Below are 13,432 nucleotides of genomic sequence, written 5' to 3' on the forward strand. Positions count from 1 at the left end.
ACCGCCCCTCCCGGGCTACCTTGGCAGTTATCCCCCTATTTGTGCGATGAATTAATAAAGAATGCATGAATGTGAAGCAACAATGACTTTATTGCCTCTGCAAGCGGTGATCGAAGGGAGGAGGGGAGGGTGGTTAGCTTTCAGGGAAGTAGAGTGAACCAAGGGGCGGGGGGTTTCATCAAGGAGAAACAAACAGAACTTTCACACCATAGCCTGGCCAGTCATGAAACTGGTTTTCAAAGCTTCTCTGATGCGTACCGCGCCCTCCTTTGCTCTTCTAGCCGCCCTGCTGTCTGGCTGCGCATAACCAGCGGCCAGGTGATTTGCCTCAACCTCCCACCCTGCCATAAATGTCTCCCCTTACTCTCACAGATATTGTGGAGCACACAGCAAGCAGTAATAACAGTGGGAATATTGCTTTCGCTGAGGTCTAAGCGAGTCAGTAAACTGCGCCAGCGCGCCTTTAAACGTCCAAATGCACATTCTACCACCATTCTGCACTTGCTCAGCCTGTAGTTGAACAGCTCCTGACTACTGTCCAGGCTGCCTGTGTACGGCTTCATGAGCCATGGCATTAAGGGGTAGGCTGGGTCCCCAAGGATACATACAGGCATTTCAAGATCCCCAACGGTTATTTTCTGGTCTGGGAATAAAGTCCCTTCCTGCAGCTTTTGAAACAGACCAGAGTTCCTGAAGATGCGAGCGTCATGTACCTTTCCCGGCCATCCCACGATGATGTTGGTGAAACGTCCCTTGTGATCCACCAGTGCTTGCAGCACTGTTGAAAAGTACCCCTTTTGTGGTTTATGTATTCGCCGGCTTGGTGCTCCGGTGCCAAGATAAGGATATGGGTTCCGTCTATGGCCCCACAGTTAGGGAATCCCATTGCAGCAAAGCCATCCACTATGACCTGCACATTTCCCAGGGTCACTACCCTTGATATCAGCAGATCTTTGATTACATTGGCTACTTGCATCACAGCAGCCCCCACAGTAGATTTGCCCACGCCAAATTGATTCCCGACTGACCGGTAGCTGTCTGGCATTGCAAGCTTCCACAGGGCTATTGCCACTCGCTTCTGAACTGTGAGGGCTCCTCTCATCTTGGTATTCATGCACGTCAGGGCAGGGGAAAGAAAGACACAAAGTTCCATGAAAGTGCCCTTATGCATGCGAAAGTTTCACAACCACTGGGAATTATCCCAGACCTGCAACACTATGTGGTCCCACCACTCTGTGCTTGTTTCCCGGGCCCAGAATCGGCGTTCCACTGCATGAACCTGCCCCATTAGCGCCATGATGCCCGCATTGCCAGAGCCCGTGCTTTCAGAGAAGTCTGTGTCCGTGTCCTCATCACTCACGTCACCGCGCTGACGTCGTCTACTCGCCCGGTATCGCTTTGCCAGATTCTGGTGCTGCATATACTGCTGGATAATGTGCGTGGTGTTTAATGTGCTCCTAATTGCCAAAGTGATCTGAGCGGGCTCCATGCTTGCTGTGGTATGGCGTCTGCACTGAAAAAAGGTGTGGAACGATTGTCTGCCGTTGCTCTGACAGAGGGAGGGGCGACTGACGACATGGCTTACAGGGTTGGCTTACAGCGAATTAAAATCAACAAAGGGGGAGGCTTTACATCAAGGAGAAACAAAAACAACACAGAATGGCCCCCTCAAGGATTGAACTCAAACCCCTGGGTTTAGCAGGCCAATGCTCAACCCACTAAGCTCTCCCTCCCTCTGGTATTTCAGGCGGGACTGAATCTCCATTAAAGTTTTCAAGGTGCCCCTGACAGACCTCACGAAAACTATTGTCAGCCATTGATTTCAGGGGGTGGGGGGGAGCAAATGAATACAAAACAAATCTGGTCTATTTCTTGTTTTGATCCACTCCGTCTATCTTTTACATCTTTGGCATCTATGGCAGCAGACGGTGCAGTAGGACTGCTAGCCATCCTCATCTCCTGCCTGCTCACCATAAGATGGTACAATAGGACTGCCTGCAGGACTAAAGAGAATGACCTGGTCGAGTCACTCCTAATTTAGTCCCTGCACCCATGTCTGCCCAGGCGCTCCTGACCGACATTACCGAGGCGGCCAGGAGCACCTCAGACACGATGAGGATGGTTTTCAGGCCTATTGCACTGTCTGCTGCCACAAGGCAATGGGTTGCTGCTGCTGTGTAGCAATGCAGTACCATGTCTGCCAGCACCCAGGAGATATAGGGTGACAGTGAGCTGAGCGGGCTCCATGCTTGCCGTGGTATGGCGTCTGCACAGGTAACTCAGGAAAAAAGGCGCGAAACAATTGTCTGCCGTTGCTTTCACAGAGGGAGGGCCTGACGACATGTACCCAGAACCACCCGCGACAATGTTTTAGCCCCATCAGGCATTGGGATCTCAATCCAGAATTCCAATGGGCGGCGGAGACTGCGGGAACTGTGGGATAGCTACCCACAGTGCAATGCTCCGGAAGTTGACGCTAGCCTCGGTACTGTGGAAGCACTCTGCCAAGTTAATGCACTTAATGCACTTAGAGCATTTTGTGTCGGGACACACACACTCGAATATATAAAAACGATTTCTAAAAAACTGACTTCTATAAATTCGACCTGATCTCGTAGTGATGACATACCCTCAGACTAATTACAAACAAAGAGCTGCATTGCCGCATTTTGTTTAAGTAAGTTACACAAGAGCAACAAGACATGCAGAGAAAGACCTTTCCGTATAACGTTAATTTCAGTTTGCCCTTACTGGAATATATAATCAATTTTGAGAGTGAAATACCCTTTTTCCCTGTCTGATCCAGGCACAGGAAAGGACTAATTAGACTACGTCTCTTCACGGCTGCAGTTTAAAACCAGCCTTTCTTGTGGTAGTCATTTGTCATAAGCTACTATGAAATTGCTGCTTTTGCTGCCGTACTCTGCCTTAGCTGCTGGTTTCTACTGACAGACCCCCACGAATGAACAGATCGTGTGTTAATGGGCTTCTGGACACTGCTACGACATCAATAATCTTTCTCCCGCAGGAGCTCCCATTGCAAAGCTACCTTTTCAGTGGAGAGCATTGTCGTAAGAGGACGTATTTTAACAAGTAGAGTGCCATATACTGTACACACTGCATTTGTAATAAACAGCAGAACTTCAACCGTTAATAGAAAATACTGCTCCTCTTATGTATACTTTGTTTTAAACCTTTCAGTTTCTCTCTCCTTCCATCTTTTTCTTAATTGACCACCATTGTTTTTATTCCTCCCCTCCCTCCAACATTTCACACGTACATACCTTAACTCGGGAGCAGTCCCACTGAAGCCTAAACATGAGCAGGGTCAGAACCTTAGCATGAGATTTTTCCAAAGTGCTCAGCATTGGCCTAACTCAGTTCCCTCGGAATCTAATGCTCTGCCCCCACAGTCTTCAATGGAGGCAGAAAAAGCTAATGGCTTCCCATCCTTCCTTTCGAATTTTCTTACTTTCTGTTGGTTCGTCAACCTTATTTTTATCTGAGGTGGGCTTGTGTTGTATGTTTAATAATAGACCAGTCTTGTTTTCTTTTCCGTAGATGCAGATATAAACCTTCCTGTCAATGTTTTAATTTTGCTTTTCACATCATTTGCTGGAATCAAATGTGATGCTTTAGCAGCTTATTTCCCCAACTATTTCAGTATACCCTTTTCTAACAGCTTTGAATTAAAAATCTGAAAAAAGAGGGGGGGTGTTGTTTTTAATAAACATGAAGTTCTATAATCACAAGTTTGTAATAATTAATGACATCAGTGCACCTGCCAAGCAGAATCAGTTGAGTAGAACATCTCATTATAACAGCATAGTACCTGCAGAGTTCCTTTGGGATGGATAGTAAATATTTAATGATTTGTTCTTGATAGCCTGGAGAGAATGCCTGTAATAAGCCAGTGTCTCTTCAGGTAATATTGAAATATCCAATAACTTTGCTACCCAACATGAGTACACTTTGAGTGTTTCTGGTCATTAATAAACCACTTAAAGCATGAATGAACTAATGTGGCATTCAGTATTTATTAAACTTTCTCTCTATTTAGATTTTTCGTCTCTTGGACAAGTGCATTGAAAATGACAAAGTTTATTGATTTAGATGTTGTAACTCCTGTACACTCTATGAAGTGTAAATATATTCAACTCCTCCTTATTTGCTTCATATTGATGTTTCATTGTTCTTTTCAGTTCATCCACCTTTCTGAGGTGACTGGGGCTGTTAATAATTGTGGAGTCTGTTCCCATGCAGTGCTGAGTGTCCTCAACTCCTGTTGACTTATGGTGTAATTCTACTGTGAAGTGTGACATTGTAGGGTCATGTAATTGTCTCTCAATTTTTTCCATGTCAGATGTGCTCATTGTACAACTAAAAGACATTTTCTTCTAGCTGCCAACTCTGCAAACTCACTCTGAGAGTCAAGCTGGGTAATTCCCTTCTTACTCATCGACAAAGTGGTAAAGCCCTGGGAGCCATACTGTGCTCTGTTACTCCTGAACCTTCTCATTATCTTCAGTTCTGCCCCAGGTGACACATGGGCAACATCATTGCCGTGAATGGGGATGCAGAGGGGCACCTGACTGGGCCTGAAGGAGCAATGCTCTTGACGAGGAGGAATGGAACTCCGCTCACTCTGCCATGGCTGAGAGCTCTGCAGGCAGAAAAGGAGTAAGGAGAGCTGGCCTAAAAGCAGGAATCCCTTTCCTCAAAAATGTTCATGTTTTTGAATAAAAGTTTCATCCTGAAGCAGGGACAAAGCATTAAAAAGGCAAAATGTTCACAGAAAGGAGTTTCAGGAAAACTCCATTTCAGGAGACCAGAAACTGAAATTTTCAGCTTTCCAGCTGTCTTCAGGTGCTCTAACTCCATGCCACCCCTCCAGCTCCAGGAGTCAGAGAGGCATTGCCCATCCCCTGGAGATTAGGGGGAAGTGAGAAGGCAGAGCACCCAGTTCTGTTCCACTCCATGCCCTGAAGCTGAGAGCAAGGCAGGAAAACTTGCCTGTGTTTTGTCACGTCTGTAATAGATTTGGCAGAACATTTCACTCTATCAAATTGGCACTTTCCAACAAAACTGAGTTTCATAGAAAATTTCCAAGCAGTTCTAGGCAAAGGAACTTACTTTTGTCACTGCAGTCAGCTGGTGTGATTCGAAATACACATTGGGAGAATGTCTACCAGGCAGAAAGGTATCTTCATATGTAGTCTGTTTTCAGGATACAGCCACACTGTGAATGGACGTCAAGGACTATAAGTGCCCACAAATTTGGGACCTTTGAGCTCATCAGCTGAACAGGAGATTTTTAAAAGAGGGCACATTTTAAACATTCTTTAACCTGCTTCTCTCAGTTAAATCTAGAACTTAAGGCCGGAATTTCAAAGGTATCTAGGTGCCTAACGATGCAAAGAGGTGCTAGTGGGATTTTCAAAAGCATCTACACGCCTATCTGCAGTTTTAGGCAACTAATTTCTTTTAAAACTCTGGTCCTTAGTGCCTTGCATTAGGCCTCTTTCCCTGATGTATTAGAAAATTTTTAAGATGGAAAAACTGAAAATGCGTGGTTGCTTTCATGGTACTCTGAAAGATCTGTAGTTATGTGATATTTGATAGGAGCAGATGTGGTACAACACAGAATGCAATGAGGAGTTTGATGCATAGGAAAGGTAGGTGGAGAGAATGGAAGTAACTTATTTGCCTGCAGATTGCAAAGGTCCATTATCTCTGCAACCTCAATTAAAAGATCCATTAGTTATAAAAAATGGGTCTTTTATGTGTTAGGTGGCATAGGAAAGATTTTGTGTTCTTATCTAGAGCTAATCAAGCAAATGAAGCTTCTGCAGACCACTGTGCTCCATTTCCAGAATGAAAGGGTGGCAGTTTGTGCCAAAAGCTCCAATCTTTCCATGATTCTTCTGATTTCAGGCTGGACAACAGCGTTGGTGGGAACAGGAGATCACGGTAAACGGAAACATTCAGAAAGGAGAGTTAATTACATACAACCTGACTGAGCTGATCAAGCCAGAGGCCTATGAAGTCCGCCTAACTCCCATCACCAGATTTGGGGAGGGAGATTCAACCATTCGTGTCATCAAATATAGTGGTAAGGAGACGTTATGGTAACAGGAGACATACTGGAATATGGGTCACACAGTTTAATGTAACTGGTAATGTGCAGTTAAGAGCAAAATTTAGTTCCTGTCACTGTAAGCTGCATAATCATGCTCAAAGAGTAATTATCAATGGTCCGATGCCAAACTGATGGATTATATCTAGTTAGGTCTTGCAGGGGTCCGTTCTGGGTCCAGTACTGTTCAATATTTTCATTAATACCTTGGATAGTGGAATGCAGAAGACACTTTTAAAATTTGCAGATGTCACTAACCAGGGAGGGGTTGCTAGCATTTAGAAGGACAGGATTAGAATTCAGAACAACCTTGACAAATTGGTGAATTGGTCTGAAATAAACAAGGTGAAGATCAATAAAGACACATGCAAAGTACTACACATAGGAAGAAAAAAAATCAAATGAACAAATACAAAATGGTGAACTAGGCAGTAGTACTGCTTAAAAAGGATCTGGGGTTATCATGGATCACAAATTGAATATGAGTCGTCAATGTGATGCAGTTGTGAAAAAGTAATATCATCCTGGGGTGTATTAACAGGAGTGTTGTAGGTAAGACAGGAGGTAATTGTCCTGCTCTATTTGGCACTGGTGAGGTCTCAGCTGAAGTATTGTAACCAATCCTAGGTGCCACACTTTGGGAAAGATGTGATCAAATTAGAGAGAATCCAAAGGAGAGCAACAAAAATTATAAAAGGTTTGGAAAACCTGACCTATGAGGAAAAGCTTAAACGAACAAACAAACAAAAAGCTGGCCATGTTTAGTCTTGAGAGAAGAAGACTGGGGAGAAGCTGATAAGTCGTTGAATATTTTAAAGATTGCGATAAAGAGGATCGTGATCAGTTGTTCTCCATGTCCACGGAGGGTAGGACAAGTACTGATGAGCTAAATCTGCATCCAGGGAAATTTAGGTTGGATATTAGGAAAAGCTTTCCAACTATAAGGATAATTAAGCTCTGGAACAGGCTTCCAAAGGAGGTTGTGGAATCCCCATCATTAGAAGATTTTAAGAACAGATTGGACAAATATCTGACAGGGATGGCCTGGGTTTCCTTAGTCCTGCCTCAGCACAGGGGGCTGGACAATGACTTCTCAAGGTCCTATCCAGTCCTACATTTCTATGACACTATGAAATTGAACAAATAGGTAGAATTATGTCTAAGGCCTCGATACAGCAATTAGATCGTCACAGGCAGAGCCTTGTGCCTGCAGGAAGGGTGCTGCTCTGCGTAGAGCTGGGCCGCTATAGCATTTTCGATTTCCCTGGAAATTCCACAATCTCCATTTTTTTCCCCATTCCAAAGTGGAACAAAGCTCCCACCCCCCCCCAAATTGAAATTTCTCATGAAACACAATTCAGAAGAAAACATTCTGAGTAGATTGAAACATTTCGTTTAGGTAAAATCTAGATACTTTGTTCCATTTTCAACCTTTTAAAACTTTTTTTTTATAGAAAAACAATGAAGTTCATTGCAAAAAGTTGTTTCAAAACAAAGTGTAAACATTCCCTTCAGATTTCAGCGGAGCAGCCGGGTTAGTCTGTGTCCGCAAAAAGAAAAGGAATACTTGTGGCACCTTAGAGACAAACAAATTTATTTGAGCATGAGCTTTCATGAGCTACAGCTCACCTCATGGGATAAATTGGTTAGTCTCTAAGGTGCCACAAGTCCTCCATTCCTTTCAGAAAATGTCAAAGCATTTCATTTTGGAACTTTTTCTAAGCAACATGTTGTCAAACTTGACACTTTTTTAAACATTTCGGTTTTGACGAAAACAGCTTCTTTTACTCACAAAATGTTTCAACTACAAAATTCTGACGAGCTCTAGTTCAGGGCAAGTGCAAGCGTCTTCCCACAGTGACCTGCAGCTGCCACGTGGACACAGAAGACTGCCCACATGAATCTAGTTGGATTTTGGATTGCTATAGCCTTTGTTTTTTGGAAATCTCCAAATATTGCTAACGTTTGACTCTTAGACCTGCACAAAAACCTTAGTTTTTTTGTGAATATTTGTTTAATGAATTGAATTCTCTTTTCCTGTTTGTTTCCCTTTCCCTCTGTAAATATCATAATGAAAGGACAATATGCCCATGTGGAGTATCAATCCTGAACTCAGTGGAGCTGGGCCAAAATAATACCGGCTGAGGACCTGGCCCAATGACTGGAAGGATTTTTAACTGAAAAAAATGAAGTAAATTTAAGCACATATTGGAGGAGCTTTGTAAGAAGGGAATTTAAAAGTTTGGAAATGCAAGTGTGAACATTAGAACCCTGATTCTCTGTTACCCTCGTCCAAACAGGAAACAGATGGCATGTGACGTGTCGAGTCACAACTAGGCAACGTAATTCCGAGACGCTTTAGCAGCTAGCTAGCACAATGGCCAGAGCTATATAAAATCTTGAGAGAGCTCCATTTTGGATACCAACTATAATAGACGGCTCAGAGGCAATCTGCAGACCAAGAATTACTCCTGGAAATTAGTTGTCAAATAATTTTGAATAATGAACCTATCTGAGAAAATTGTAAGCGGCTTGTGCACAATTCATGAAAAGAAAAATACGCTACATTTATCAAAAAGATTATTCATGATCAATTATTAGCTCCGCCACGCTCAATTCCAGTGCAAATAATTTAATAGTGTGTTAATATCAACCAAAGAAATGAAATGAGACACCCCAAAATATTGATTCCACAGGCACATATTTGTACTTTCCAATTCCGGACAGCTACCCTGCTCACAAGATGAGCCAAGCTTAGGGGTTTTGCATTTTGCAGAAAGTAGTTGTCTAAGCAATGTATTTGTGTCCCAAGGTATGAACTAATCAAAGCTTAGGTCACTTAGGTCTCCTGAGTCCCAGGCTAGCTGCTTAACTCCTGGATCATCCTTCCTCTTCTGACAAATGCAAAGAGCAGCATCCAACTTATGGGTGGTTAGCTCATCTCCCCTTGGGCTCATCTGGCAGTGCCTGTCGCCTGTGGAGCACAAGAGGTTGTTTCAAGGATTAGCTGTGGCGGTGTGCTAGAGGCAAACACACCGCACGCCCCACAAGGTCACTTGCTGAATTCAGGATTTTGCTGACTTGTTAAGTCAACTGAAGTGTCTAGCCCTGCACTGGCAGAAACACCTCCTTCCTGCAACAGAAACGGCATGTTTCTGCTGGAGGGAATTTTGTTCTCAGATCTGTCACTAATACAGATTTGAATGAAATACACACGCATTTCAAATGTGCTGACGAAGTACCTGTTGCAAAATCAAACCACCCAGCAGAAAACAAGCCGTTTGCATTCTATGCAAGATGGGTACATTAGTTTTGGAGCGCGATTCAGCGCTATTGATGCCGGTATCTGCAGCTTTGCAGTTTTAAAGATCATGAATAGGCTGCAAATCAACAGGATAAATCTCAAGTTGCTTTCCTTTAAAGTAGAACTCAAGATAGTTAACCCTTCGTGCACTTCAAACATGGGGTGTGTCTGAGCACCATTATCATAACAATTGTCTCAGCACACCTATTATAAAGCTTTATTTCCAAGGTGTACTAGATTCAGCCATAAAATAATGAGATCTCACACATTTATCCCAGTGTCGTGTTTTATATTTATAACCTCAAAACGCTTGATTCCTAGAGATGTTGTTAACAGGCTGACAGGATGCATTTCACAGCAGCAAGTCCACATAAATGTAGATGATAAATCGTAAATATTATCCAGGAATTAAAATAAGAGCAGAGGGAACGTGGCTAGAAAGGACAATTAAGGTAACAATTTGCAAAGCTCTTTTCACTGCAAATGTTTGTTCTTTGGGGCATCTGGCCAAGCAGGGACACATTGGAATCGTAAGATTTTCAATATACTTTTAATCAAGTGTGTGTTGAGTTGCATTCTGTCTCCAAGAGGAACATATCCTGGATTCCAGCAGTGCCAGCCTATGTTTCTCACATCATCTCTTTGGACATTTCTTATTGAAACATACTGTAGGTTTAATTCTCACACTAATATATTAGTATTCCATTGTGAGCTCTATGATTGGTAACCTACATCTCTTAGTATATTATATATTTATCATCAGGCTAATTATATTTTTACTCACTTTTTATTTTATCCAGAATAAAATGCAGATCAGACTCATTCTAATTAGAGATGCTAGAGCTGTTTGCTGCATTTTTCTTTGAACTGAGCTGAACCAGGTGTACAGAGGGGGAACAGAAGGGCAGTGCACAACTTAAATCCTACTTTGAGGGCTTACGTTGGGTTTAAATAGTGTATCATTAGAACATAAGAATGGCCATACTGGGTCAGACCAAAGGTTCATCTATCCCAGTATCCTGTCTGCCGACAGTGGCCAATGTCAGGTGTCCCAGAAGGAATGAACAAAACAGAGAATCATCAGGTGATCCATCCCCTGTATTGTCTGTGTGTTGACTCCACATAGAGCCAGTTTCACCCTTTAACAGTTGTTGGAAAGTTTTCAAGAATCAACAAGCAATTTTCATCATGTCTTTTGCTTCTGTGCCCTCATGAGTTATAGAAATTGATTTCCTTTCAGTGCAGAGATAGCAGACTTCTGGCTACCAGCAAAGAGTTAAAATGTGAAACTCTAGTTTCATAAAAACTGAGAGACATGCATGAAAAAAATATATCCAGTTTGCAGAGACAGTATGTTGTTTCAGAGGTAGAGTATCTATAATTCACATTGGTTAAAAAGCCGTCAGTGAACTACAGAAAAGTAAAAACAGAACAGACTGATTTTAAATGCACCATTTACTGGGACCAGGGCCTGGATCCTGCAAGAGTCCAACAGCCCTCACTTCCCATTGACTTAAACCAGGAGCCTATTGGGTTAGTGCACCAACTTTCCTTCCTTCCACCTAAATCCAAACCCTATCATAGGTTACAAGTACAAATTACCTTGGCAGCTTGAACGTAACTCCCGATTTTGCAAAGCTTTCCAATATATCTCACAATTTAACACAGGTAGTATTATCTGCTCAAAGGAAAACTCAGGGTTGGAATCCCTAAGATATTGCAAGTCCCAGGACTCAGGTATACTGCCAGATGTTTGTATAATACGCACCAGTACTATGCACGTCTCAAGTACTATCAATCCCTCTCTTTCCCAAGCATTCTTTTCCATTCCCAGAACCTTAAAATGTAAACAAATGTATGATTTTGGTGTGCTGTTCAATCTCCCGACGACTTCAAAATGTCTGTATTTTATTATCAAGTGGCGGTAGTCATTCCACAGGTAAGGCTTGCATCAGGCTGACATTAAAAAGCCCTATTTTCAAAACCCCTCTAAATTTTTATTGAAGCATCTGACTTGTCTTTAAATAGGTATGCTTGACTTAGGCTAGAATAAGGGTTTTTAAAGAGATTTGTGGTAAATTGGGGATTGAAGGGCTAACTCTTCAACTAGTGCAAATAGACATACCATCCCTGGCTTGTCTTCACTATGGGGGTAAGTCGACCTAAGTTACGCACTCCAGCTACATGAATAATGTAGCTGGAGTTGATGTAGCTTAGGTCGACTTACCCCTGTGTCTTCACCACACTGCATCAGTGGGAGATGCTCTCCAGTTGACTTCCCTTACTCTTCTCGGAGAGCTGGAGTACCGGGATCGAGCAGAGAGTGCTCTGCTGTCGATTTAGCGGGTCTTCACTAGACCCACTAAATCAGTCCCTGCTGCATCGATTGCAGCAGGGTCGATCTCCCTGAGTGAAGACCAGCCCTTAGTGAAGCTATGCTGGTTTGCACGAGCTGGAGATCTAGCCCAAAGAGTATTATAGGCTAGGTGATCATAATTTTCCTGTGTTTTCAAAATATTCCCATTCAAAATAATGCAGTCCATCATGAAATTTCCACCCGCAGTTTCTCAGCTGCTTTATAACCACACATTTGTACAGGTCTGCAGGCAATGAAGTAAAACATAATTTTTACAGATGAAATTTCCTCATTATGAGTTGGATCCATCTCTGGCCTGGAAAGTTAGCACCATCAGTGAATTTGCCATTGAAGATATCCCCATCAGCAAGTTCATTGCTGAACAACTGGAATAACTGTATCGACATATATTGAGATTAATATTTTTCATGTTTATATCTGTTGATGTTGTGGCATTTCTTGTTGCCTTTTACCATTTTAAATATTAAACGGTGAAAAATCTGCATTTCATCTACAAATGCACAAGTTGTGTCAGTTGTTCGTGGCTACAACGAATGCACTGGAATCTGAACCTATTCTGGTGACTTCTATATTTACTATCAAATAGTATGAAGTTAATCTAATATGGGAGTAGTTACAGAGCACAGCACAGCGTGAATGAAACCAGCAACTGCAGATTAACATTTACATTGCTCCAATACAAACACATGCAACTTTCAATGAGCTTTTCTGTTAGGAGCTGTTTGAATGATTGTCCGAAATGTGGAAACTATATAATTAGGAAAATCTCAGTGATGTGTTTTTAAAAAAATATCTTCGCCTCCTAACCCATACTTTTAGGTATAGACAAAAAAAGGGAAAACACGCTAGTACCTGGATACTATCAATCAAAAGTGTGTACACATGCTTTGTTTTCCACCTTCTCTCCACTGTGGCATGGAGAAAAGAAAAATCAGCATAGTATGAATGATATGATTGACGAATCACTTATTAGATGCATATATTATTCTGCAAGAGAACATTCAGTACACCAAGTAAACACAATCACATCAATTTAAATAGCACTAATCGACTGTGTAGGCTAGTGCAGTACAAATATGTCTTGTAGTAACAATTTTAAGGATCATCTTCATCATTTCACGTAAATCCATGTAGGCTGGTATGGTAAAAGACAACTATAAAATCTCTGAATGTTCAGTAACTCCATTTCAAATCTGAACACACACTTTCTTTATACATCTTCCTATGTAAAAAAAAAATTATAATAATTCTTAAGCAGCAATTAAAGTTGCAAACGGAGCTGCTTCTTACCACTCCAAAAGCAACGGGCAGTATTTCTTCAGTGTATATAGAATGGGACTCCTGGTACACCTGTACACAACAAGAATGGTCTGCCATATGAGGCTGTCAGTTACTACTCCAACACTTAAATTTCCATAGGCTAAATGTTAATTTTTTAAAAAATAGTGACTTTTATGTAGGTTAGAAAAGTATATCATTATTGCATGCCTCGATCCTGAGATCAGCTCAGACCCCAGATGGGTGCAAAGATCCAGCCCCATGGATCCAGTTTCAGGATTGGGACCTTATATAAGAAGATTACAGAGCAGCACTACAGCACAAAATTAAGACCATT

General features: G+C 42.1%; 1 protein-coding gene across 4 annotated transcripts in view; it reads left to right on the plus strand.

Moving 5' to 3' along the window:
- Positions 1-13,432, plus strand: part of MDGA2 (MAM domain containing glycosylphosphatidylinositol anchor 2) — a 665,204-nt gene that overhangs the window by 613,707 nt on the left and 38,065 nt on the right. For all 4 annotated transcript variants that reach the window (XM_084631535.1, XM_084631536.1, XM_084631538.1 and 1 more), the window contains one exon: positions 5,935-6,112. In XM_084631535.1, the coding sequence (XP_084487661.1) occupies positions 5,935-6,112 (178 nt within the window). The remainder of the gene's footprint in view (positions 1-5,934; positions 6,113-13,432) is intronic.

The sequence above is a fragment of the Lepidochelys olivacea genome (assembly GCF_965140295.1).
Source record: "Lepidochelys olivacea isolate rLepOli2 genome assembly, chromosome: 6".
Classification (NCBI taxonomy): domain Eukaryota; kingdom Metazoa; phylum Chordata; order Testudines; family Cheloniidae; genus Lepidochelys; species Lepidochelys olivacea.